Raw genomic sequence first — 27,795 nt, 5'->3', positions numbered from 1 at the left:
GTTTCGGATAATTCAGCTGTGCGACGCGCGCATCACATTGCCAGCTCGGCTGTGCCAAGTTGGCCAGGCTGAGCGGGATGACTCCAGGGTGCCCTGTTGGAGTGATTCTCTTGCTTGTTGGGAGAAGTGAGGTTCAACGTCTTTGGGGGCCTGGCTCGGCATCTGCGGGACGGAGACCGTACCCACTGAGCGGGACGGCTGTGAGCAGTCAGTGAGAGGCCTTGCAGAGCAGAAAGTGCTCCCAAAGAACTACAGTTGGGCAGGCCACACGGATGTCCCAGACAAAGGGACACTGGTGCTTGCTGCTGAGTGACCTTGGGCATGGCACTTCATGTCTTGCAAGCCGGCTTCCTTCTCTAGAAAACGGAGGACACCCAACCTCTGAAGGCTGTTGGGAGGATCGAGTGAGCATGTGTACAAGCAACTCTTGGCCCAAGTGCCCAGCACACAGAGGACGCTCCCCAAATACCCCTTTTTGGATTTCTCTTGTTTTTCTGCTTGATCACTGGAGACATTCCTAGTTTGGGATGAGAGGGAAAGGCTTTGTTGGAAGGTTGGAAGGTGCTGATGTTCCAGAACAGTTCTCTCCCCTAATACCTACCAACACTCTTCTGTGTGATGTAGACATTCAGGGTGCTGGGGCCTTTGAGGTTTAGGACAAGAGCAGAAGAGGTAGGGAGCAGTCCCTTTTCCAGAACCCATTGCGTGCATTCTTCCCTGGAACCCAAGCAAGAGAAAGGCTTCCAAAGCCAACAAGGTTACTTTCCATAGAACTGTTAGGTTGGAGGATGCCATTTTTCTAGGTCAAAAGTTGGCCGAATATAAGCAAGACATGTGAAATAAATAAGGCCACTTGACTCGACTTTAATTAATTAAGTCTGCATTAAGCAATGTGCTGCTTCTATGCATCTATTTAAGGATGTGAGAAAAGAAAAGTATAAATGTTTTAATAATGAGATTTAAATAGCCCTTCAAAGAACAAGAAAAGAGAGGCCATTAGGCAGGATCTAACTGATTGCCAAGTAATTTATAAGAAAATGATGAGTGCAGGATTTGAGAAGAGGGAGAGGCTGTTCCTGAGTAAAGGGGGTGATGGGTAGGCTAGCAGATGGAGGTGGTGTTTCCATTTGTGTCTGGAAGGAGGGTCTGCAGCTTCAAAAGGCAGAGAGAGGGGTCAGAATGATGCTTCTGGCAGAGAGAATCAGCATGGCCAAGGTCTGGGGACTCAATTCCTGGTGCAGGGAGACCCCGTCTGGTAAACATTTCTGCATCTAACACAGTCCCTGTGACAAAGTGGGTAACAGTATACATTGGAGAAAAGAATGAACGAATGAGCAGATGGAAAGGTGAGTGAGCAGATCCGTCATTGTGGGGGGGTGTCTGTGGGTTGGAGGGGATGGTTCGTGGGAGATGAAGATGTTCAGCTTGGTTCTGGGGAGTTCTGAACACAAAGGAGTTTGGATAGCACTCAGAGACAGGAATTTCTCACTGTGAATGCAACAAATATATACAATGTGTCACGTTCTAGAGGTGAAAGCAAGCTCTGGAGCATCTCCTAATATGCTGCTTTTGAGCTGACGTGGTCCTGAAAAACAGAGGCCACTCTGAATGGTCCAGATAAGCCGGGTGACATTGCAATCACAAATAACTCTAGAATCCCAAGGGCTTAAAGCAATGGAGATCTATCTCTTGCATACGCTGTAGTTCTAGCTCAGTTGGAACATTGCCCCATGGTATCTTCATCCCAGGATCTGGCCGACAGGGCAGTCCATTATCTGGGGGAATTTCTGCTTTAATAACAGGAAAATAAGCCCTGGTAAGCCATGTGCTGGGTCTCAGCTTCTGCTTAGAAGTGACACATTTCCTGGCTGAAGTAAGTCATGTGGCCAAGCCAGACGTCAGTGGGGTGGGGAAGCCTCATTCCTCCTTCCCAGGAAATTGATTTGAACAGTAAAACAACCTCAGTTTCTCACTGAAATTCTGCGTAAAGTAAGAGCAAGCAGGCCAGGGAGATAGATAGTAGTAGGGAGAGAGATGATCTGGGGATTCATTCTGAGTCTGAGCTTTGTAATTTCCCCTCTGACTCAGCTGAATAGAAGCCACTTTTACGCATGTAGCCATTCTGGACTGGGTTCTGGGTAGTTCTTTATAGGGTGGGACATGTTACCTGATTTGTGGGACCCAGTGCCCCGTGAAAACATGGAGCCCCTTGTTAAAAAATCACGAAGAATTTCAAGACACTGACAGCAAAGCAGAAAACCACACACGGAGCATTTTTAAGTGCAGGGACTGTGCAGTTGTACAGGTTGCGCACCTGTGAAGCCGGGCTTGCTTATAGGTAACCTCTCCATGGCAACTGTTCAGAGATACCACATGTCAAACCTCCATTCCCTTCAAACCTCTGACCTGCTTCCCTTCAGTCTTCCTGTTTATCCATCAGATAGGAGACATATTCTCAAACCCAGGTCTTCAGACCTCCCAACATCTATTCTAGATGCTTTAAAATAAATGGAGTCATACAATGTATGATTCTTTGTTATTGACTTTTTTCACTTAACATAATGCTTTCAAGAATTATCCAGATTGTAGCATATATCAGTACTTTTTTTTTTTTTTAATTGTCAAATAACATACCATGTGTGGCTGTACTACATTTTATTCGATGGGCATTTGGGTTTGTTTCCACTTTTTGGCTATTAGGAATAATGTTTGTATGAATGTTTGTATGTTTTCACATGGACACGTTTTCATTTCTGTTGGGTATATACCTAGGAGTAGAATTGCTGGGTTAGACGGTAAGTCTATTTTAAAACTTTTGAGGAACCACCAGACTGTTTTCCAAAGTGGCTGCACCGTTTTCCATTCCTACAAGCAGTGTGTGAGAGTTCCAATTTCTCCACATCCTTGCCAACAATTGTTATGTCTTTTTTTTTTTTTTTAAGATTTTATTTATTTGACAGAGAGCGAGAAAGGGAGAGAGAGAGAGAGCGACCATAAGCAGAGAGAGCAACAGGCAGAGGGAGAAGCAGGCTCCCAGCTGAGCAAGAAGCCTGATGCGGGACTCGGTCCCAGGACCCCTGGATCATGACCTGAGCTGAAGGCAGATGCTTAATGACTGAGCCACCCAGGTGCCCCTCTTGTCTGTGGTCAGCCCTCCCTGTGGTTGTAAAATGGCATCCCACTGTGATTTTGCTTTGCATTTCCCTGTAGCTAATGATGTTAATCATCTTTTTACATGCTTATTAGCTATTTGTATATCTTCTTTGGAAAAATGTCCATTAAAATCCTTGGCCAATTTTTTTAAAAGATTTTATTTTTAAGTAATCTCTACACCCAACGTGGGACTTAAACTCATAGCCCTGAGATCAAGAGTTGAACCAACTGAGCCAGCCAGGCACCCCTTCCTTTGCCAATTTTTAAGTGGGTTATTTGTCTTTTTATTATTGAGTTATAATAATTATTTATATATTGTAGACGCCGTAAGTTCCTTATCAGGTATATGGTTGCAAACATTTTCTCCTATTCTGTGGGTTGTCTTCTCACTTTCTTGATTGTCTTCTTTGGAGCACAGTTTTCAATTTCAATAAAGTCCAATATATCTGTTTTTTGTCGTTGCTGCTTGTGATTTTTGGTGTTGTATTTAAGAAATTGTTGCTTAGTCCAAGGTCATGAAGACTTATGGCTATGTTTTCTTTGGAAGTTTCATAGTTTTAGCTCTGACATTTAAGTCTTGGTCCGTTGTGAGTTAATTTTTCTCTGTGGTGTGAGATAGGGATTCAACCTACTTTCTTTGCGTGCGGATATTCAGTTGTCCTCACATTGGTTGAAAAGATTTTTCTTTTCCCATTGAACTGTCTTGGCACTCTTGCCAAAAGTTTTCAGCCATTATTTCTTTGCATTATTTTCCCCTTCTAGTAATCCCATTTTGTATATTTTAGCGTGCCTAATGGTGTCCCACATTTCTCTGAGGTTCTGTTCATTTACTTCATTGTTTTTTCTCTCTTTTCTTTGGATTATATAGTTTCTATCAACATATCTTCAAATTTATGGATTCTTTCTTCTGTCAGTTCAGATCTATTGTTGGATCCCTCTAGTGCATTTTTTCATATCAGCTATTAAACCTTTCAACCTCAGATTTTCCATTTGGTTCTTTTAAAACAATATGTATAATCTCTATCACTTTATTGATAATCTTTTGATGGAACGCTGTATCACCATCTTTTACTTCTTTAAGCATGATTCCCTTTACTTCTCTGAATATACTTATAAGGGCTGTTTTGAAGTCTGTTACATCTGACATCTGGGCTATCTCACAGATGGCTTCTGCTGCTGCTTTCCCTCCCCCTTTGCATGGGCTGTACTTTTTAGTTTCTTTGCCTGTCTTGTAATTTTTTTCTTGAAATCTGGACATTTTAGGTGATGATATATTGTAGAAATTCTGGAGACTGATATTCTCTCCCTCCTTGATTTGTTTCTGTTGTTGCACATGTGTTTGTTTAGTGACTCGGCTGAACTATTTTAGCAAATTATATTTCCACCTTAATACGAAGCCTCTGATGTTACTTCTCCCAGAGTGAGACATGCACACAGTCACCCTGGGATGGTGGGTCTTAGCAGGGCTCTCTTTGATGGTCTCTTTCTCCAAAATCTCGATTAACCTCCTTGCCTATGCTATTATCACATATAGCCCTTAGACTCCACTCGTTTTCTTCTGATTGCTCTATTATTGTTGTCAGTATTCTGGGGCCGTACACTGTTCTGCATTCCGACCCAATTAGATTTGGGCACCTTTGCAGAAGGAGCTTTAAAGGCAAGTCTTTGAGGTGTGTTCTGACCCAGGATGGCTTTTCTTTGCTGTCTCTTAACTGGATTCTTTCTGGTAAGCTAGCTGGACTGGGATTTAGCTTGCTGCTCTAATGGATCTACTCACTTCCTCTTCATTGCTTACCAACGAAATCTTCATTGCTTTTGTGAGCACTCTTAGGCTTGAAATTCCCCACACTGCATTTCAAATAAATTCAGCCCCTCTGGCAAGAGCTTTGGAGCTCTCCATTTGTATTAACTGCCTCTTTTCCTAGGTGAAGATTTCTGAACCATTTCTTCAGAGGTGAAGCCTGGGACAGTCACTGCTCTTGGATTGACCACCCTGATTTAGGAGCAGGGCACTGAGTGACAATGGCAGTCTCTAGTCTTCTCGGCTTGCTTCTCCTGGTGTAGAACCTCCATTCTACACCTGAGCTGGGGTGAGGGCAATTAGGACCCCCATATTCTTATCCTGCTGTGCCTGCAGTTATATCTCTGATCTGTGAGTGAGCACTAAGTGGAGGGAATGAGCCACTGATAGTTTGGCCACCTCTGCCAGGAGGTTAGCTTTTGCAACTTGGAGTTTGGGTAAACGAGTAATGCTAGTAGCCTGCCTTTTCCTGTGAACAACTCTAGCCTTTGACAGGGAACATAGAGAAGAGGGAGGCCCACTTTATTCACACAACCCACTCTGATTAGAGCTTCCATTGTCTTGTTGAGATGAACGGGGGAAGGAAGCTCAAATTACATCGAGTCTCCCTATACTTACTGAGATTTAGTTCTTAAATAAACGTTTCTTTGTGTGCTAGCCTTTCTTATGACAATTTCCAGAGACTTCTAGCGGTTGGGTATAATGATTTTCCCCAGTGATGGTTCTTTCCTGAGGAGCGGGTTCCTGGCTCTCCAAACCCTGCCCATCCCGGAAGTCCTCCTTGGCTCTTCGGCAAGCTCACGTCTTGGCCATGAAAAAAATTCCGTCCTCCTCTATTTTTGCTTGCTCTTTCAAAGTTCGAGGAAAAGTTCTGTAGTTCCTCTTTACCAGCTTTCTCCTCAATCGTTCGGAACAGATTTTCCAGGCCCACTGGTCCTGAAGGAGCAGCTTGGATCCCGAGGTCACCGGTGCCTCCTCATCTTGATGTTCATCCAGTATTTGTCTCTCGTCTAACTTCCTCTCTCAGCAGCATCTCAAACTGCTGACTCTTCCCTCCTGTCTTCTCCTGGGTTCTGTGACTCGGCTCCCACTTGGATTGCCGTCTATGCCCATGGCTTCCTGTATTGGCTTGTTCTTCACTCCCAGCCATTAAAGGGGGTAGAGATCCTCAAGATTCCGGCATCGGCTCCGTCTTAGTTACTGATTGTTGGGAAACAGATCACCCCCAAATCTGGTAGCTTAGAAAACAAACATTTATTATCCCATGGTTTCTCTGGGTCAGGAATCTGGCTGCGGCTTTACTAGATGTCTCTGGAGTAAAGTCTCCCAAGGCTGCAGTTAAGGTGTTGGCCAGAGCTGAAGAGCATTCTGAAAGCTTGACCAGGACTGTAGAATCTGCTTTCAATCTCCCTCATGTGCTTATTGGCAGGATTCATTTTTTTCACAGGTTGGATGTTGGATTAAGGGTCTTAGCCCCTCCCCAGCTATTGGCCAGAGGCCTCCTTCAGGTCTTTGCCATGTGGATCTATACATAAGGAAGCTTACAACATGGTGGTTGACTTCCCTCAGAGCAAGTGATTGAGAGGACATCCAAGATGGAAACAGTCTTTTGATGACCTGATTTGGAAGTGACATCCCATCCCTTTCCCCATATTCTATTTTTTAGAAGCAATTCACTAGGTCTAGCTCACGTTCAAGGGGAGTTGCACAAGGGCATAGATCCAGGAGGTGGGGATGACTGGGCGCCCTAAGAAGCTCCCTCCCTCAGGCTTCATTCTCTTCTCACTCTCTCCCCCTTTTCTAGACCACTTCAGACACAATGAGACTTTCATTACCAACCACAAAGAAGAGGGAGATGATTTTCAGTCCACGCCTTCCCTCTGACTTCCAGGCTCATATCTCGTTTTCCATTTCACTCAGATCTCTGAAAGGCTGCTCAAAAACAAAATGTCCAAAACTGGACTCAAGGGTTTTCCCCAACCTGGTCTTCCTATATGTTAGTTAGGGCACAGTGAAGCTGTGAGACGAGACAGTGTGTGGCTCAGCTCTCCTCCATGAGGTGGCCAGCTCTTCTGCCATTCCTCCACATCCTGTCTTCATGCACATATTCAATGCTGGCTCACTAGCCCCCTGCTCCTGTTCCGGGAAGTGAAGAGTAAGCAATGTCCGCTTTGAAGGCTGTGACCCAGGGAAAGTACATATCACTTCTACCCATACCCTGTGGGCAGTTAGAGAGTCAACTGTAGAGAGGGAGGCTGGACATGCCAGTCTCTGGTCATGCATCTGTGACCCCAGTTAATACATGGGGGGGGTCATATTACTGCCTAGATTGGGTTCCCCTCGGGGTGACATCTGAGGCAGGGGGCTTCTGTGCTCTTATTTTATTAGGGAACCAATTCCCAGGGGAGTAAGTTACAAGGGGAGTGGCATAGGAAGGAGGGAGAGATAAGATAAGTTTGCATATTATGGACTGGCCAATGGATAGGACGACTGCAGTAAATTGTATAAACGGCCCCTGAGGGTCAGCCGTCTGGGAGAGAATGCAGGATGGATTTCTCCACTGGCTTGTTTTCCATTGGTCAGTAGTTCATCCCCTGGGGTGCTAATGCTCTTGCTTTTCTGAGCTGGCATGTCTGCAAGGACATGGGCACCAGAAGCTCCAGAGGGGGTGGGGGTGGTCAGTAGGCACAGCATGGGCCAGAGACGAGGATCCACCGGATTACCTGCTTCAGGTTCCTCAGTGCCTTTGCAGATCGGGGACAGGGACAGAGGAGCCTGAGAGGATCGGACCCTGACAGGACTCCCGTGCCATCTCTAAATAGAGAAGGAGAAAATAGATATCAGGGTTCACTTACCACTTCCTACCACACCCCGTTTCTATGAGTGACGCCCTATTCATTTAGTTCCAGCAAGCGAGAAACCCAAGACACACCCTGACATCTCCTTTCTCCTTATACCTAGATCCAATCCAAAATATCTCTGAAATCTGGTCACTTCTCTCCATTTTGACTACCACATCTTAATCAAAGCTTCTATCATCTCTTGAGGGAACAAATGTCTTCTAACTAAACACTTATCCTTCTTCATATCCATTCTCCACACACAGCCAGAATAGCTTTTCTGTAACACCAACTGGATATTGTCACCATGGCCTACTAATTAAAATCTTTCACTGCTCTCCATTTCTTGAAGGATAAAGGCAAAACTCCTCAAGGTGGCCCACAAAGCCTCATGTGGCCTGGCCCTTTGCCTCCTCTTGCAACAAAGACTCCATTGTCCTCACCCACCTACTTTTGGCCTTAGCTTTCCCAAGCTCTAGCTGCCTCAGGACCTTTGTACATGCTCTGCCCAAGGTTTGCTGTAATTGTTCATCATCCTTTTCTCCTACCTGCCTTCTCATCTTGAAGCTCTCAGGGCAGTGATCATTTCTTCAAGGGGAGTATTTCTTGATTTTCCTAACTAGGTCAAACCCTTGTGTACATGTCCACTTTTGGATTCTTCAATAGGCAGACTAGGTATGTATTTTGTATTTCAGGCACTAATGAAACAGTGTTACTCCCAATTTTTCTCAACATGTTATTTGACTTTTCACAAATAAAATAACATCAAGGAAGTCTTCGTGGGCAAGACAAGACTTTTTGGGGATTTCATTATACTTGTCTTTTTGTTGTTTGTTTTAATTTTAAATTGGTTGTGGGGGAGGTCATAGTCTTTTTAATACTTGGAGCCTCTAAGCGTCAGACCCTAAAGCTCTGGCTGTGGATATGACTTTCTTTCATTGCTTTCTACTGCTAATGCTTAACTTTTCATCATGTCAGTTAGCAGATGCTGGTCTTCCCCATTACTTTTTGTTTATCAAAGGTAGAAGGCTAGGTAGGGTTTGGGCTCACCACTGAGCTTAGCACGGGGTCCCTACTCAGGAAAAATCACTCTTTAAGTGAGTGAGTCTCAGGAGCCTGGAGCTCTCATGCTGGTGTGGCCACTGAATGGCTCTGTCCCCTCCTCTCTGTGTCCAAGTTCATCTGTCTTATCACAGCAGCTCCTGCCTGAGATATAGGAAAATCTTTCCCAGAAAGAGAAAGAGGAAAAGAGAAAAAGCACACATACACATTAAAAAAAAATTATATTCAGTTAAATTCCTATGAAGCCCCCAGGGTCCCAGGGCTAAGATTGCCAAGATAGCTTGGCAGGGTTCTGAATGAGGAGTATTTGTGTATTCACACTTCTTGCTCAAGCCCTCAATTTGTGTGTCCATCTTTCGTCCATGCTAAAATCTGTGGGGGTAGCGGGAGACATTTCAGTGCAAAGTCCATTGAGTTAAAGGCTCAGACAAGAAATTCTCAACCAGTCTTAAGAGGACGGCTAAGTGAGCGAAGTGGAGGTTGCGGTTGTTGTCATGCAAGTGACCACAAGGTGGCGCTGGGTGCTCAGCAATGAGAGTCCTGTCTCCAGGGACTTCAGGACCAACTTTTCCCCTATCAGTTGTCAGTTTATTTTAAAAAAGTTTCCTTAGTCTTTTTCTAGTCCATAATTTTCTTTAATAAAAGAGTTACACTTTCCCCTTTTATGTGTCTTTGCACAGTGACGTGCTTGAGGAAGTCATGAATAACCCTGAGGATGATTCAGTGTGTCTGGTTTTCACCCAAAGTGGAAATGACAAGAGCATCTCTTTTCCTACGTGAGTGTCATAATGTGATATGGGGTGATTACAGCTCAGTGTAACTACACTTCAGGAAATAACATGTAGCTCAAAACACTGTGGTGGGTGTAAAGATCTAGTGCTTGATTCTCCAGGACACTGGGCTCCTGAGCTAGCTGGGTGCTAGGATCCGCTCAGCCTCAGAATCACCAGCTGGTTGGACTGTGGGTAAGTCCCCTGTGCTAACGATTCTTAGCACAGCCCCACAGCTGGAAGAATCTGGGGTTGGCAATTCCAGATGCCATGGGAACCCAGGAGAAGGAGAGGTCTGGCTACCTTAGCCACCCCGGGGACTCTGCTCACGGGGTCTTTGCCTCCAAGGGAGGGCCCAGAAGCCAGTGCTGAGAATCAGGCTCAGGGGAGGTCAAGACCGAGTACCAGCTCGTCCCCACCAGATGTCAGCATCTCCCAGGTCAGAAGCACACAGCAGATCCCAGCCTGGCCAGGGTGTAGCTTGGGAGGCAGCTCTGTGCCCTGGTCTGGTAGTGACACTGATGTCCAGTGCTTATTTCCATCTCCCCGACCACTCCTAGTTCCTGAGCAGTCCTAGGGGCAAGAGATGCTGTAGTAACTGCCTCATGTCTCCTTGGCAAAGGCCCATGGCCATCGGACACCTGTGGTACTCGGGGCGTCCTCGGGGTCCTGGGTAACCCCTCCACCGAGCTCCGCGGCACACAGCGGCAGCCTCTCCGCACTCACACCAAGCTGGGGACTGTCCCACTGGCTGCTATCAAAATGTTAGGCAGGCAGAGAAGACAATGTTCATACCTCAAGAAACTAAAATAGAATGTTTTAAAGAACAAGAAAAAAATATGACTTCACAGATTGTTCAGGATGATGAACTATATACCAAGGGAGCCAGCCATCCTGGGTTTGAAGTCTCCTTCCAAGACTTAGAAATCAGGGGACTTGGCCAAGATTCTCCATATCTTTGTGCCTCAATTTCTGCGTTTGTAAGCTGGGAATACTATCGTTCCTATTTATTTTCATGGACCCTTCCAGTCCCGTCAGGTGATTGCGAGAATAAGATCACTGTAATCAGCAATGTTTGCTGAGCAATTCTCTCTGCCAGGCATGGACCTGGTATTTTTCTCTAGTATCTCATAGTTCTGACCACTGCAAGTGTGTTGTTACCCCACTGTATAGTTAATGAAACCAAGGCTCAGAGAGCTAGAGTAGCAGAATGAGGATTTGAAAGCAGGCACTTTGCCCTCAGGGTTAACTCATGTAATCAGCGCAAAGCACGTTTGCAGGTCTTGCAAATTATTTTGTTGCTGTCATGACCTTGTGGACTCCCATGAGCCCTGATGACAGCCCTCTGTCTCCTCTCTGTTGCTTGTAAGCCAAATGCTCCTGAGCTAGTGAGGTAAGTTTCCGAACCTTGATTTACTGACCTGTAAAATGGAAATCGTGATAGAAGTTACCTGACGAATTTTTAATGAAATTAAAAAATTTTTCTTAATGAAAATCACACTGAGGAAAGTGTTTAGAAGCGCTTCTGTGGTGCCTGACAACGTCACCCATCAGGATGTGAAAAGAGTTCACCTAGTCCTAGAAGTCATGTTAGCTTGGCATCCTAGCTCAGGAAGAGGAGAAATCACATCCCTCTTGGATGGTGCCATTTGAGGAAAAAAAAAAAAAAAATCCCAGCCTTCCCCTTAATACAGAACTTCAGTCTGGACAACGGCATTTACTTCCCCTTCCTAACCCACCCCCGAGGTGCCTCTGGAGTGGGCGTCTTAAAGGGTAGAGCTGGTCCTTTAGCGCTGTCCAACAGGAACATAATCCCAATAGCCACATTAATAAAGCAAAAGAAACAGGTAAAATTCATTTGAGTCATGTATTTCATTTACCCCAATGTATTCAAAACATTATCATTTGGACGTGTAATCAATATAAAGAATTACGAATGAGATGTCTTCCGTCTTCTCTCTGTGTGGAGTCTTTGCAGCCGGCATGTTATTTTATACCCAGAGCTCTTCTTCTCTGGCCCTGACCACGTTTCAAGGGCTCGGGGGCACCTTTGCTGAGTGGCCAATACACGGGACAGTGCAGGTCGAGCTTCTCTGTGTCACTTTATTTATTTATTTTAAAGATTTAATTAATTAATTTGTCAGAGAGAGAGCACACAAGCAGCAGGAGCAGCAGAGGGAGAGGGAGAAGCAGGCTCCCCGCTGAACAGGGAGCCTGATGTGGGATTTGATCCCAGGACCCTGGGATCATGACCTGAGCCAAAGGCAGATGCTTAACTGACTGAGGCCCCCAGGTGTCCCTCTGTGTCACTTTAACGGCAACAAGATGGAGCTTGGCTTTTCTGGCTCTATCTAACTGTAGCCCCCAGAGGTTTTGCAGAGACGCAAAATGAAAGGAAACAAACAAACCAAAACAACTTTGTTTTGCCTCTGCATCTTTGCTGCGTCTTTCTGCCTGCGTGGCAACCCCCTACCCCTACCACTTTACCTCGTGTTGAAGCCTCACAGCAACCCCATAAGGTAGATACTATAACAACGTCCATTTTATAGATGAGAAAAGCGAGGCTTGAAATGGCTCCTTTACCCATGGCAACGTGACTGGTAGGCAGCAGCACTGTGGTCTGAACCCCTGTGCTCTGTTGGCACATGGCGCTGTTGGAATGAGCAGTGTTGTACGCATGTGGAGCGGGGATGGGCTCCCCGGGGCAGGAGTGAGTGTCTGGTCAGCAGAGGTGTTCAAGAAGCCGTGGTGGGCCCTTAGACTGGGGTGTAATCGAGGAGATTCCCGGGCTGGATTGGAGCCGGGAGGCAGGTGGGTTGCTCTTTGCAGTCCTGGGGGTCCAGGAGGTCTTCCTTTTCCCCTGGGCAGCCAGGATGGGGAGCCATTGTCTGCAGTGCCCACTCTGGCCCCAGGGCGGAGGGCTTGACTTCCTCCTCCAGTGCAGTCGGGGTGGGTCACGGGGGCCTTCCCCAAGCTCCAGAGCCCTGGTGCAGCTGATGGGCTGTTGGTCTTCTCCCCTGGAGGGCCTGGCTCCACATCCTCCCATTGTCCGTCCTGATACAGGACCTCATTAATTTAGACTCACTGTAAATATTTTTGGAAACACCCTGTTGCTCTCCTGAAGACTGGAGAGGCCTTGGTGTGAGCGGGGGCCCGGGGCCTGTCCACCTCTTCCTGAACTCCTTCCGGCCTCCACTCTGTTTCCTGTCCTAGCTGCCTCCTGCCCAGGCCCTCCTGTCAGGCTAACAAAGGCGAGTGAGTTCCAAGGAGACAGGCGTCCTTGGGACTTGATCTTTAGGGATGGGAGGGGAAGACTGAGTGGCACGGGGGACCGTGGGTCTGACCCGGTGGGGACACCTGGAGGAGCTCCCTTGTCCCCCTCAGGCCTCCCTTTGCTCATCAGCAAAGCCGAGTGTATGGGACGGAGGACTGGCTGCACAGCAGAGCCCACTGGCCAAGCTCTCCCTTCTCCCTGAGCAGTGCGTTGTCATTTTGGAAGGATTCTGTTTATCTAGTCCTCCCTGTGAAATAATCATTAATTCATATTCTCAGTTCTTATTCATCAAAGACCTCCTGAGTACCAGGGAGGAGGAACCAGAGCCACCAAAGTGGGTTGTGAAAATCCAAGCTCGGGGGAGCCTTGACATTTAAGGAGGGTTGTTTGATAACGGGCCGGGAGGGGGGGTGCGCCATTTCCAAAAGGTTTCATGAAATGCTGAGGCTGCCCCTGCCCCCATGAGACCCCCTGGCCCCCCACCCCACTACTGTCTTCTAGGGCTTCAGCTTGGGTGAGGCGGGTCAATGGCTTGAGAAAGGGTCCCCACACATTTACTAGAGGCCCAACTTTGTGTTAAATAATGGGGGGGGTAATGTCAGGTGGGGGGTGAGGGGGTGGCTGAGGGGAATCACAACCTAATAAATGACCCATGAGTGGGGACTTGGTGCCACAGCAGGGAGAACGGATTCTGATCTCATTTTGCCTCCCTGTTCTGACCCTGTTAGCAAGAAATCCACTTTTCCAACCACCTCTGGGAGCCACCGCCACAGGTCCCAGAATCTCCAGCTGGATCCATGCCCTCCTGTACGGACAGGGACCCTGAGGCTCCGAGAGGGCAGAGCCTGGTGCTGGGTTACAGGCAAGGTGGTCATTCAATTTTAGCTAGAAGGTCAGCCGCGCCAAGAAGGCCCTCTTCTGGAGACCCACCCTGCCGGTCACTCTCCACTCCATGCAGCTCTCCTCATTATCGGAGTTCCTCAAGCCTGTTTTGCAATCGGCTCTTTGGGCTCTTCTCCGCCTCTAGAAGGCATGTGCTGGAGATCAGGGATGTGGTCTGAGCTGCCCGCACAATTCAGTGTGCGCCACGTGCCTCGGCTGGAGTCTGGCTTATACTAGCTGCTCATTAAATATTTGCTGAGTGAATGAATTAGTAGGCAAGATGGGACTGGAACTTATATGGTCTGGTGCTTGGGCCAGCAGGCTTTCCTGCATTTGCTGTCCCCGGAGCCCGGGGTGTCCTCTGTGTTTGGAGAGCGCCTGGGAGTTTGAAGTGGCACCAAATGGCCAGGGGAGAAGGAAGGGGCTGCTGAGGGGCTGAGGGGGGGGGGGGGTCTGCTTTAATTGTCAGAGGCAGCTGGCCATTTGGTTTTGCTCAGATAAACTGCTAAGATAGGGCTTGTGAGTGAGTGTGTGTGTGTGTGTGTGTGCGAGTGTGTGAGTGTGCACAGGGCTGGGATGGGGAAGGGGTTGTTGTGTGGCTGAAGAAAGGGGAGAGGAATCCCTGAGTGGGCTGGGCAGCCCAGCTTCATCCCCATCCTGGGCCTCCCCCTCCTTCCCCACAGATAACACCACCAGCTGTTCAGGACACAGCTGTGCTTTCTCTGGGGAAGGGGAGAAAAGGGCCCCGTGGCCCTGGGTGAGTTCAAAGCAGAGCTGTGAAGTGAGGGGGCTGGAGGGGGTGCTGGAGGAGGAGGTGAGAAGTCAGCAAGAGGCAGAGAAAGACAGCTTGCGCTTTGATGTCCCCCACCCAGAGCCTGGGGCAAGGTCCGGGCTTTGGGCTTTCTCCCTCACCCCAAGCCCTTAGAGAGATCCAATTAACCACTCTTTCCTGTCCCTCCAAGGAGGAGGCCCATCCAGTCCCTGAGCCCAGCACACAGCAGCTCGTGGAAGCACACTCGCACCCCACAGCCTACACTAGCCTGGCCGTGAGCTCACACAGCCACACACACAGTCCCGGGCATGGGGCCGAGGCAGGCTCGCTTTCTAGGCCAGGAGCCAGCCCAGGGCTGGGATGGGTGACGGCGACTGATTCACTGGCTGCAGAGGTCCCCATCAGTCCGGGCTGTCCCCAGAGGGACCCGCAGCTGGTCTGGGGCGCTGATCTGACAGGAGCTGTTCACGCCAGACTCCTCACAATATCCTGAAGAAATGACTGGGGAGAGCGCGGAGTCCCTGGGGCAACTGGGTCGGCCTCTCCAGGGCAGGCCAGCCTGGGGGACACTGGCCAACAGCCCTGCCCCAGCTGCCGGCTTGCCAGATGGCTCAGGGCCGATTATCCTGGATCAATGCAGCAAAGAGGTGCCCTTCTGAGCGCAGAAGGAGTGGCCCTGGAGTGAAGACCCGGCCTTTCCCGTCTTCTCCTGAGTGTGTTTCCTACAGTTTTAATTCAACAGGCCTTTGCCAGGCTCCGGCTTGAGTGGGGGAGGGGTGGTGCCCAAATGAAAACAGGTGTCTGCCCAGGTGTGCTCTGTCTGGTGAGGAATTCCTTCAGAGCCCTGGAGGCACATAACATCAGGCTTTAGCTATGGCTCCTCTTGACTAAGCTTATCTTCTGTGTGGGATGGACAGGGGTCTTGGGTGCCAGGCCAGGAGGCGAGGCTGGCTGATTCTATGATTTCTGGCTACCACTGGGCAGGAGGTCAGATCTTATCTGCACTTCACCCAGTCCAGCCCTAACCAGTAGCCCTCTCCCAGGCTTGGCCCCCAGTTCCCTTCCATTTCAACAAGTCTGGTTCCCCTGGTGAGATGAACCACTTCTTACCCCCTCAGAGACAGATAGCCTAGCGGCCAGAGGACTAAAGAGATGGGCCCATAAAGGGACTCTCTACATGGCTCAGGATCCAAGTGGGAATGGCTATGGGGGGGGGGTGCGGGGGAGACCTGATTTTGGGAATGCTCCAAGCTCACTGGCTTCCCTTCTATGTTTCTAGCTGCAAAGGGCCCTGTTTCCTGCATCTTTCTGGGAGAATGAGAGAAGATCTGGATTACCCGGGTGTCTGGCACTTGGCCTTTATCCTGCAATGTTTCAAGCGAGCAATTTAATACATAATAGCTACCATCAATTATGACCTGACCGAGGCGAACTGGTTCCTACACACCTCTCAGGTCCCTTTTGATAGGTCAAGGTTGAGGTAATCCGACAAGGGTAATCACTTTCACCCAAGTTTACGGACGGATTAATGAAAGGCATTCTGCCACCTGCCTAGACTTCTATTAGACAAACATGCCGGAGCAAGCATGTCCCAGACTGTCTACTGGGTCCTGTTAGCTTTCTGGAATCCTCTTTGGGAATGGCTGGCCACAGGGCAGTTTCTGGATCGAGTTATGGTGCCAACCCTAAGGGCACAGACATTCCTAGCCAGAGTTCTCATAACCTGTTCCATTAGGGACAGGGGTGGGGTGGGGTGGGGAGGATCTATAAAATATTTTAGTCCATCTTTTATAAAAATTTCGCTCAAGAGAGCTTATTTTAGAATAAATTACAGGTATCTTAGTGCTATCCTACATTTCTGTAACGCTCAGAAGGTGAAAAACCCCCAACCTAAAAAGGATTGGGGGAGAGGAGAAGTTTGAGGGTGAGCCCATGTGCTCAAATTCTGGCTCTGACAATGACTGGCTGAGTGACCTTGGCCAAGTTATTTCACTTCCCCGTGTCTTCATTTCCTTATCCGTAAGTGGAGATTAGTAAGAGTGCAAGTCATTGTGCCAACTGAAAGGGATAGTAAGGACATACAGAATGTAGAACACTCTCAACCAGGTCCTTGTGGGTATTTGAGTTTGGGGCCCTGGCTTAAAAACCCCTGCAGAAGGTTTTCTGAACAACCCTCCTTGGAGACCAGGAATTCTGGTTTTAGAAGCCCTTTGCTTTGGATGGGGCCATGATTTATGTGCTGATTTTGTCCCGTCGTATCCCTGCTCAACTTTAGACGGACTTCTCCACTCTTGGGGGTTATATTTAAAAATCATGTCTTGTGTACCTTCCCTCTTTCCTGCCCAGAGCTCCTGGAAAGATGAGCAGACAGGGCAAAGTGAGTGTGTGGGCGACTGTACCCACAGCAGCCCCTCAGTGACCACCCCTTTCTCTGCCCCCTCCCCTGGCTGCATGGTCTCCTAGAGACGTGGTCCCCAAAGACTGAAATGCACCTAGGTCCTTAGCGCATATGACCCCTTCTTTTCAGTCACCCCCCAGCTCACCCATCTGTTTTACTCACTCAATCATTTAGTGATCACCTATCATCTGACAAGCCCTGTTAGGTGCTTGGAGAAGAAGAAAAACAAACAAGAGAATTGTAACGAGATCCATCCTGTGACTTTAAGCAGGACATTTACCTCCTTAGGCCTCAGTTTCCCCACAGACTTCATGACTTTTGTCCGGGCTTTCTTTCTCCTGGGACTCTGTCCTCAACCCTCTAAAACTTCGTAGGCTGTCTGCAAACCGCAGTCGGCCAACAGCTTATGAATTGTAGAGAAATCCCCTTAACTGTGTCTGTAAACCATAAATGTTCCCAAAGGGGGGGGTCAAAGTGCAGGAGTCAAGGATGGTGACTGTGAGGGGAAGAGTGAAGTCTGGTCTGGGTGGGGGGGGAGCTGGGAGGGCAGGAGGAGGGGGGTGGGGGCCAGCTGTGAGGGGCCAGACCTGCTGGCCAGGAGGGCTTGCCAGGTGCAGGGAGCATCCTGCGAAATCTCACACCCTCCCTGCCTCCCCCAACCGTCCTGGCTCCAGCTCAGGCTGGATTCCAATCTGCATAATTTGCCCCATTTAGAGTGGATGGGAGGGGGTGAGAGTGGGAGGGTAGGGAGGACTGGGGGGGGGGGTGCTCCAGAGGCCAGAGGAAGCCAGGCCTAGAGGCTGGGGAATGGGTGGGTGGTAGCCAGAGGGTGAAGGCGGGGCCAGGAGGAGAGCAGGCTGCTGCGAACCCCAGATAATCTTCTGCCCAGCACGCAGGGCTCAGTGTGGTCCACTTGCCCAGGGAGAAGAAGGAGGGGGAAAAAAAAAAAAAAGTGGGCTGTAACTTAAAGATCTTAAGACTTCCAAGTGAGGGGTTGGTCTGGAGGTGGGAGGGGGGAGTGACCAGACAAGGAGGAGACAGAGACTCAGGAGGGTGCAAGGAAGTGTCCTAGCTGAGGCCAGGACAAGGCAGGAGAGGGTGGAGGGAAGTCTGCGGGAGCAGGCATCCTCCAGAATCCGGTCGCAGCTCCTGCCGCTCGCTCGCTGGCCGGGAAGGGCTCTGGACACCCTCAGCCCTTCTCGCCTGCCCTCTGAGGCTCAGGCCAGGCCAGCCGCTCGGGGCCCTTGCTGAGTTGGTGCCACAGCCACGGAGCTGGGACCCCAAGGACCCCCTGCCCGTCTTCTCTCCAATGCCCAGCATGGAGGAGGCTGGCGATTTCGACAACTACTATGGGGCAGACAACCAGTCTGAGTGCGAGTACTCGGACTGGAAGTCCTCGGGGGCCCTCATCCCCGCCATCTACTTGCTGGTCTTCCTCCTGGGCACCACGGGCAATGGGCTGGTGCTCTGGACCGTGTTCCGCAGCAGCCGCGAGAAGAGACGCTCGGCCGACATCTTCATCGCCAGCCTGGCCGTGGCGGACCTGACTTTCGTGGTGACCCTGCCGCTGTGGGCCACGTACACGTACCGGGACTACGACTGGCCCTTCGGCACCTTCGCGTGTAAGCTCAGCAGCTACGTGATCTTCGTCAACATGTACGCCAGCGTCTTCTGCCTTACCGGGCTCAGCTTCGACCGCTACCTGGCCATCGTGAGGCCCGTGGCCAACGCTCGGCTGAGGCTGCGGGTCAGCGGGGCGGCGGCCACGGCGGGCCTGTGGGTGCTGGCCGCGCTCCTGGCCGTGCCGGTCATGGTGTTCCGCTCCACCGGGGACCTGGAGAACACCACGAGGGTGCAGTGCTACATGGACTACTCCATGGTGGCCGCCTCCAGCTCGGAGTGGGCCTGGGAGGTGGGCCTGGGGGTCTCGTCCACCGCCGTGGGCTTCGTGGTGCCCTTCACCATCATGCTGACCTGCTACTTCTTCATCGCGCAAACCATCGCCGGCCACTTCCGCAAGGAGCGCATCGAGGGCCTGCGGAAGCGGCGCCGGCTGCTCAGCATCATCGTGGTGCTGGTGGTGACCTTCGCGCTCTGCTGGATGCCCTACCACCTGGTGAAGACGCTCTACATGCTGGGCAGCCTGCTGCACTGGCCCTGCGACTTCGACATCTTCCTCATGAACGTCTTCCCCTACTGCACCTGCATCAGCTACGTCAACAGCTGCCTCAACCCCTTCCTCTACGCCTTCTTCGACCCGCGCTTCCGCCAAGCCTGCACCTCCATGCTGTGCTGCGGCCGGAGCAGGTGCCGGGGCGCCTCGCACAGCAGCAGCGGCGAGAAGTCGGCCAGCTACTCTTCCGGCCACAGCCAGGGGCCCGGCCCCAATTCCGGAAAGGGTGGAGAGCAGATGAACGAGAAGTCCATCCCCTACAGCCAAGAGACACTCGTGGTTGACTAGGGCTGGGGGGATCAGAGAGGAGCCCGGTGCCCTCCGCCCCACCCTGGCCTCTGCCCTTGCTCTCTGAAAGTCAGGTAGCAGGATAGCACCTTCTCCCTTGCATTTGACCCTTTTCCTCGCTCCCTGCCTCCCTGCCCCCCTGGTCCTCCTTCCTCCTTGAGTTTTGTGGTTTAGTGGAAGGAGACTGAGTCCTGCGGACTCGCGCTGGCGCTGGGCCACTCGGTATCTGTGAGAGGGACTTTGCTCCAGTCTCTTAACCCCCTGGAGCCTCAGTTTCCCCATTTGTATAAAACAGGGGAGGTCAGCCTGGCTCAACTGAAATGTGTTGCCCCCACTCTTTTCTTGGATCTCCAGCTTTTTCTTTTCCCTCCTTTCTTCTAATGTTCTCTCCCCTCTCTCTGCCCCTGCTTTGCCCTCTTAGCTGCACTTTCTGCTCCGAATCCTTACCTACTGGCTCCAACCCCCTCTCCTGGAGCACATCCCCTCCCTCAATCCCTTCTTTCTCCCCTGTTCACTTCCTGGTTGTGTAGGGCTCCTAAGGGTTAAGAATCCTGAAGCTTGCACACATGGCCCTGGCCCCAGCTCTGTTGGGCTCCCTGGAGTGCAGCGGGGGACCTGGGCGGGGCGGGCAGCTGGCAAGGGAGGGCTGGTGTTAGCCAAGTTAGCTCCAGGCTCTGCAGCTGGGAGCTGCGGAACTTTCCTGCAAACTGGATCAGTTCACTTTCAGGCACTAAGGATTCCAGAAGGGGTCTCCCCTCTTGCAGCCCCTCCCAGAAGCCAATTAGATGAGCTTTTTGCAGATTTCCTCAGACCCTCTCTTCAGCCTCTGTTCCCTGCGTCCATCGGAAGGCTGTGGGGTTGGTGCAGGGACGGCTGGCTCCTTGGAGTCATAGAGGAGTGGGGAGTTGGGAAGGGAACACCGGGGAAGAAGGGAGTCTGTATTTAGTCTACATGCTGCTTGGCTTCCCTCTCTGATTCCTCATCCCTCTAGCCCCTACAGGCCTCCACACCACGCCTGGCGTCCCCAGCCAGGACACTTTTCTTGAGCACTGGTGCATCTGGGTGCCAAGATTTATGTGTGTGTGCATGCATGTGTGTGTGCGTGTGTGTGTGTGTGTACATGGAAGAGCGTCACGCGTCATTTGGGTGAACTACCCCCCTACTGTCTACCGCTTCACCACTCTTCACACAATATCCTTGGGGGGAGGGAGGCATATTGAGGCAATAGAGAATAAAATGAGAATAAAATGAGTCCACCCCGCCCCCACTGGATTTGGGGGCCCTGACGGCAGGTCCGTGCTTTAAGAGAGAAGTCTATGCTAGTGCTGGGGGCCAGCCCCTCTGGGGAGATCTGTCCCCAAGGCCTGGGGACACTCAGTGTGCTGGGTCGCATCCTTCCTAGTTCCCTGAGGGAAGTACGAGGTGGGTTAGAGCTTCCCGTGGCCCCTTCTCCACGCCTCCCCACCCTGCTCTGACTTGATGAGTGTGTTCCTTGCCATTCTCACTTTTCCAGGGTCTGTGGCGTTCTTGCCTGGGGTGAAAAGCGCTGGGTGGGTTTTTTCTCACCTCACCCTCAGGATCACTGTTGGCCTCTCCTGCTGGGCTGGGGGGGCTGGGCACGGTGACCCGGAGCAGCTGCAGCAAGGCTGAGGGCCTGACGTCATGCCACCAGCGAGGCCTCAAGGACCAAATTGACGGCAGGCCTTTGTGAGCTGGGGGCAGGGTGTGTATATTCCAGGTTTTGTTCTTGGAGGACTCCGGACAGGACGTGAAGGACAAGATTTGCGCCATGGAGGCAGGAAGAGCCCGGCTTGGTGTCAATGGAGAGCTTGACCGTCCCTGGGATGGTGCCAGCTCTGGGAGGCAGAGGAAGGAGGAGAAAGGAAGAGACCCCTTGCAGCTTAGTTTCCCTTTCACAGGCCAGAATCTTCCGTACACTCCCTTTCTCAGCCCAGGGCTCTCCTCAAAGTATGCGGTTAAAGCTGGAGGAAACATCTAGAAGATCTAGAAGGGACAAGGGTGCCCTTCGGAGGCCCTCATGGGGACCCCAGAGACCTCTTGCCTGGAACTCATTGGTTGTCCTGGACAGAGTGGGGAGGCTCCCTCACCCCCGACCAGCCCCTTCTTTGGAATGTCTCTGCTATTTTTTTTCTGACCCTCTTAGTCACTGCGGTTCATTCAATAAATCTGTTTTGTGTAACTGTTGTGTCCAAAGCCTCTGCTCACACAGACGTCTTGGGATGAGTTAAGGTCCCCCATTTGCAAGTGTTCCAGTGGGAGGTGGTGTGGGCTGAGGGAGCACAGGAGGAAAGTAGGAGCTAAGGGAAGTCAAGTGGGAAACTGGAAAGGGAGTGGGGGAGGCGGGCAGAACCCGGAGCGACAGACACAGCGCAGGGCACAGGTGGGGACGGAGACCAGGGGAGGCACAGGAAGTAAAGGCGGGGAGCAGGGGGCAGCTCAGTTTTTGTGTTCTGAGAACTTGTGGGACAAATGGGCACACGTTTTGGAGTCCAGAGCACAGGCATGTAGGAAAATGCTAGCATTCATTTATTCACCAATTCACTAATTCATTGTCCCTTGAGGAACCACTCAGTTTAGATAAGAAGTTCAGGTGCCTGGCCTTGGATCGGTGACCCTGAATGTCTGCAAACGCTCACTCCCGAGCGGTACCCCAGACCTAAGGAATCCGACTCTCCTGGGCTCACCCTGGGTGTTCTTAACTTCTAAAAGCTCCTCAGATGATTTCTAGGGGAGGCTAGGTTCGGGGATGTCCGCATCCACACAGATTCTGTGGGCAAATGAAGGTGGACACCAAGGAGGAGCGAGTCAGAGACAAGAGGAAACGGGGCTCTGGGTGGTTGTTGATTTGGAGGAGGAAGAGTCTGAAACCATCCTTGGGGGGAAACACTCAGTCCAGAGGTGCTCATCATCTCCCAAGCAGATTTCGGGTATAACCGTGTCAGTGGGTGTCACCAAAGCAACCACCACAGTAGAACAGACAAGACCGAGAGAGCCCATGGTTACTGTTATTCAGCGTGGTGTGTGCTAAGCACTTCTAAGCACTATCTCATTGAATCCTTGCAATGCTCTGAGTGGGGTATGTTCACCTCAGTTTGCCGAGAAGGAAGCCAAGGCTCAGAGATGTTAGTCACATACCTTGAGAAGCTTACACAGCCCGTACATGGAAGAACAGGCCTGGGACAGCTGGGTCTGTCCACACCCGAAGCCTGAGCTCTTGGTCCCTGGCTTTCCCAAAGTACAAGAGAGGCGGTGCCGGGTACTGGGAGGAGAGTGAAGCCCCCCGTGTAAGGTACTGGCCCACAAGGGGGGTGCTCAATGCACAGGGACTGGGTCAGGATGGGGAGAGAAATGGTGGGAAATGCATGAGAGAGAGAGAGACAGAGACAGAGAGATACATAGAGAGATACAGAGAAAGACACAGAGAGATAGAGAGACAGAGAGATAGATGGAGAGAGCAATGGAGACAGAGAGAGAAAGAGAGAGAGAGACAGACAGAAAAAGAGACAGAGACAGAGAGAGACTGAGGGGAGAGACAGAGAATATGGAGAGAGAGAGAGATAAGGAGAGTGAGGGGTTCAGTGGGGGGTGGGCAGGTCGGGAGCTGGAGGACAGGGTGTCAGTGCTTGTTTTCAGTCTTTGGAAGCACACCAGGAAACCCAGCAGGAATTTACAACTGCAACAATGAGCTATTTGAGCTCCCCCCCCCCTTTTTTACAGATGCTGTTAAAAAAAAAAAAAAAGCAAAAAAACCAAAAAAAACAAAAAAAAACCACCCAAAAACCTTCACCAATCCTCCAGGGGAATTTGAGGTAAGTTATCCAAAAAGTTGTAATTTTGCAGAGCAGTTAATAACTCATCATCCGCAATTTTCTTCAGGTCTTCACTCAGGCACCCAGCGTGCTTCCTCATCCCGTCCTTACTACTTCTGTGCCAGACAGAGTGGTGGATGCAGGATCAGACGGTGAACAGGACCCAGCAGGGTGCGGGCTGGTGGAGACCGTGAGGGGGCGATTCTAAGCAGTAAGCTCTAAGAAGGGAGCATACCAGGTGTTCCGAGGGTTAATGGACACTGTGGAATGAGTCCAGGCAGGGTGTCAGGACAAGACCTCAGAGAGTGTGCCTGTGGGGGGGCTGGTGCTGCTGGTGGTGGAAGGCTCTGTGCAGAGGAATTACCCACAAAAGAGAAGGAGCACAGCCCCTGTGAGGAACCAGAACGCCCCTCATCTGTGCTTTCTGCCACCTGCACCAGCTCTGGGACAGGAGCCAGGCAGAGGCACCGAGACAAACTTGTCCAGGTCCCAGAGACTGGATGACAGCAGATTGGGGCCTGGGACTATTGTCCAGGTCACTAGACACTGGGGCCAGGGATTTTTTGGGGAGGATGGCTTCCTGTCTCCCCCTGCCTGGGCTTGGACTGTTTCCTAAAGATATATGTTGGGGTCTCCTAGACAGAGGGTGGGAGTTCTGGTCCAATCACACTGTGCTTGTTGGAGGAAGCTACACGGGGCTGGTAGATCCCTTGGGAAGACTGTGCCAGGATGACATAGCATGACAGGACCCAGACGGGATGTCTGCCTTTCTCAGCTGATACCCCTCTGTCTGAACTCCAAGCCATTGGAAGCTTGTAGGGTCTGGTGCAGCTGGTGCAACTCTTGTGAATTATTGACCAAATGCTTCAGAGGTCCTTGAGAGCAATGCCAGAGACAGTTGTAAAATCAAGATGACAATAAAGGAGATTTAGAGACCCTGGGCTGACTGATTATAATGAGATTGCGAGAGTCTCAAGCAGTGGTCAGGGATTTATTCACTCAATAAACTTTTTGTTCAGTGCCTACTATGTGCCTGGATTGTCTTAGAAGCTGGAGATACTGAGATGAACCTGACATCATTCCTGTCTTCATGGAGCAACATGGAGAACCTTACCTTCCGTTGAGTAGGTGGTAGGTGAGTAATAGACAGTGGGAAAATGGCAGAGGTGGGACTAAAACTCATGCTTCCCACTGCCAGGCAAGAGCATGTCTCAGGGCTCCATGATTAGAAAAGAGAGAATGTCCTTCATCCAGAATCACCCAGAGTCCTGGGATCGAGCCCCGTGTCAGGCTCCCTGCTCATGGACAACCTTTTTCTCTCTCTCCCTCTGCCTCCCCTTTCCCCCGGCTTGTGTTCTCGATCTCAAATAAATAAATAAAATCTTTAAAAAAAAATCTTAAAAAAAAAAAAAGAATATGTAGAGCAACTAGTGAGGGTCAGAAAAATGATGGACAGAAAAATGATAGCCAAGTAGAGGGAGGACCCAAAGGTGCTTGAGGATAATTATCCATATTTTTGTTATGACACCTTTTATTTTAGCTTTAGAAGAATTGTTAGTATAATACAGAGAGTTTCCATATACTCCACATCCAGTTTCCTTTATTATTAGCATCTTACATTAGCATGACACTTTTGTCTCCATTCATGGACCATTCTTGATACATTATTCCTAACTAAATCTGAATTTTGTTTAGACTGCTTCATTTTTGACCTAATGTCCTTTTTCTGTTCTGAGGATCCCACTCAGGATACCTCGTGGCATGTAGCCATCATGTCTCCTGAGGCTCCTCTTGGCTGGGACAGTTCCTCAGACTTTGTTTTTGATAACCCTGATAGTTTTGAGGAATACTGATCCAGTATTTTGTTCCATGTACTTTTTAAATGAATATGTTTTTATTTCCCTATATCAGACCCATGCTAGGTGATAAGGACAGAGCAATAAATCATGTACGAGGGATTCCGGCTCTGTTGGAGTTTAATGGTGAATAATAGCATCATTGCAGGGGAAAGACAGGAGGCCATGGAGGCACACAGCCGTCTTCTGGTGTGCACCATGGAGTGACCATGGGCAGGCTGAGGTACTGGCTGAAGTCACGGGTTCATCTCTGGGTCTGTTAGGCTTACAATGTCCGGCATTGACTCCCGCCTTCAAAGCTAAGCCAGGACTTATTTTCTTGTCTGAGTAACTGCAAACCTGGCCATTTGAGAGAGACAATATTTGTGTTCAGTGGATATCTTGGCCAAGGCCATTTCGTACTTTATCATTTAGCCATGTGACACCTGTTTTGCCTACTCAAGGCTGCCTCCTATATGGACAGAGGATAATCAGAAATGGATTCCCCAAACCTGCTTGAACTACCTTTCTTGGCCAGCGTGCTGTTCCTCCTCTTCATGTCCCCAGGGCACTGGGACTTGGCCTCATGATGCTAGCTCTGTGTGCTGGTCTGTCTCTGCCCTATGGGTAGCTGCTCTAAAGTAGGGGCTGTGTTTACACATCTCTGTAAGCCCGGTGCCTGGAATATGGCAGGTGCTCAAAGGGTACTTGTTGGAATGATCGAACCACTGGATAAAGAAAGGGCAGGAAGTAAGGCAGAAAAAAAAAAAAACCAAAACCCAAACCACTGATTTTTGGTTGATCAGTTGATCACTTTTAAAAGAGCTCGGTAAGATGAAGTCGAAGACTGGTGCCAGAAGAGATGAACTAGGATTGATGAGCACGAAGATTCCTAACCACTGACTCAGACCAAATAGCATCGTCCTCTTAGAGCTGTTGCTTGGGAACCGCAGAGTCAGAACCCAGGGGGCGCTTCTGAGATTCTTGTAAGTAGGACCCATCATGTTATAGCACCGAAATGCTTTGTTCAGTGTTTGTGCTGGGAACTGTCTTCAAGTCTCTCTGGCTGGATGGTGTTGTGCAAGGCTGGTTGGCTTCCTGGGGAAGTTATCAGGGAGCCAACTGGAGCCGACACTGAGTCAAACAGTTTCTGGGAATCTATGCCTGGACATTCACTGCTCATGGAGGAAGGACTCATGATGGTGGGGATGTACCGATTCAATGAACAATCAAATCTCAGACTTCCCGCTTTATAAAAATACTCCCCAATGTCAGGGGAAACTTCTCTTCCGGTCTCTGAGAAAATCTGGGCCAGATTTAAGGGCATCAGAGATTTGGCAAATTTTCTTCTGGGTCTGGAATATGTCCATAAGTTCAAGAAATCTTCCTGTCTGATGGGGATGAAGTGGCCTCTGGTCAGAGGAGTGAGCCAGACTTCACTCTAGATGGGCTGGGTCCAGTCTCTTTGGCAGAGAAAGGACTTTGGTAGCAGGGACAACAGTGATCCAGAGCTTGGGGACTGTCATCGCAAGGTGTCAGGATTGAAGAGCATGGATATAACCCCTGCCCTTAGGAAAAAGGATGAACCAATATGGTGATTAATTAGTTTCCGGGATGAAACCTGGAATCCCCTGTGTATACCATATACTTAGGATCCAGCTGGCTGCAAGCTCTGTGTTGGGGGTGCTGTTAGGCTGTCAGTCCCCTGGAAGGTGGTGGTTATTTGATGTGCTAATAAGCTATTTTTATGTGTAGGAAAAGCAACACAGCAATTAGCAAAGGAGTGACTAAAGATAGATGTTGCAGGCTGGAGAAGGAAGTGGTTTCCACTCTGATTGTGGCAGGAGACCAGGCCGCTCAACCCGATGGCATGGAAAACAGGACATAATTGAGCTGGAGAAGAGTGCTCCTACCTTCTCACTTCACTAGCTAAGGGAGTGAGGCCTTGGGGGGGTGGGTGGGGAGTAAGTGACTTTCCTAATGTCATTGCTAAATGGTGGCTGAGTTGGTTGTCTTCATTCTCTTGATTCCCAGACCTGCTTCCTTTCAGGTCACCAAATTGTCTCTTTTCTACACTGCGGATGACTTTGGAAGGGATACGTATCAGAGTAGGCAAAAAATTGAATGTAGTATTGACATGTCTAACCTGTGTTAGTGATAGCTTAGCTTGATGTTTGTCTCTGCTGTCCATTCTGTTAAGATCACAGTTAGCCAGGCATAGTCTGAACCCCAGCCCTTCTCTTGTTTGTGTCATCAAGACCTGGTGCTTCTCAAACTTCAGTGTGCAGAAGAATAACTGGGGGACGTTGTTAAAACACAGATCAATTCAGTAGGTTCAGGGTGGGTCACAAGAATCTTGCTTCTGAAAGACCTCTGGCAAGATGCCGTTGGTCCAAGGAACAAACTCAGAAGAGCAAAGATCTGGGGCACCCCACACTCATTAGTGGACAGTTTCCTTATCTGTAAAATGGGGTAAGAGAAGCAGTTGCCTCGGGGGGTACGTGGGTGGCTCAGTTGGTTAAGCGTCTGCCTTTGGCTTGGGTCATGATCCCAGGGTCCTGGGATCATGGCAAGGCTGGTTGGCTTCCTGGGGAAGTTATCAGGGAGCCAACTGGAGCCGACACTGAGTCAAACAGTTTCTGGGAATCTATGCCTGGACATTCACTGCTCATGGAGGAAGGACTCATGATGGTGGGGAGCCCATATGGGCTCCCTGC

General features: G+C 50.0%; 1 protein-coding gene across 1 annotated transcript; it reads left to right on the top strand.

Annotated features, from left to right (window-relative positions):
* Nucleotides 1-17,852: 17,852 nt before the first annotated feature.
* APLNR (apelin receptor) lies at nucleotides 17,853-21,613 on the top strand. The gene has a single exon (XM_059142545.1). The coding sequence runs from the start codon at nucleotides 18,262-18,264 to the stop codon at nucleotides 19,411-19,413; it is 1,152 nt and encodes a 383-aa protein (XP_058998528.1). The 5' UTR covers nucleotides 17,853-18,261; the 3' UTR covers nucleotides 19,414-21,613.
* Nucleotides 21,614-27,795: the final 6,182 nt, after the last annotated feature.

The sequence above is a fragment of the Mustela lutreola genome, chromosome 1 (assembly GCF_030435805.1).
Source record: "Mustela lutreola isolate mMusLut2 chromosome 1, mMusLut2.pri, whole genome shotgun sequence".
Taxonomy (NCBI): domain Eukaryota; kingdom Metazoa; phylum Chordata; class Mammalia; order Carnivora; family Mustelidae; genus Mustela; species Mustela lutreola.
This window is presented reverse-complemented; position numbering and strand designations above follow the sequence as displayed.

What these genes read in the sequence shown, in the direction of transcription:
- APLNR (XM_059142545.1), top strand. Translation starts at nt 18,262, where the DNA reads ATGCCCAGCATGGAGGAGGCTGGCGATTTCGACAACTACTATGGGGCA.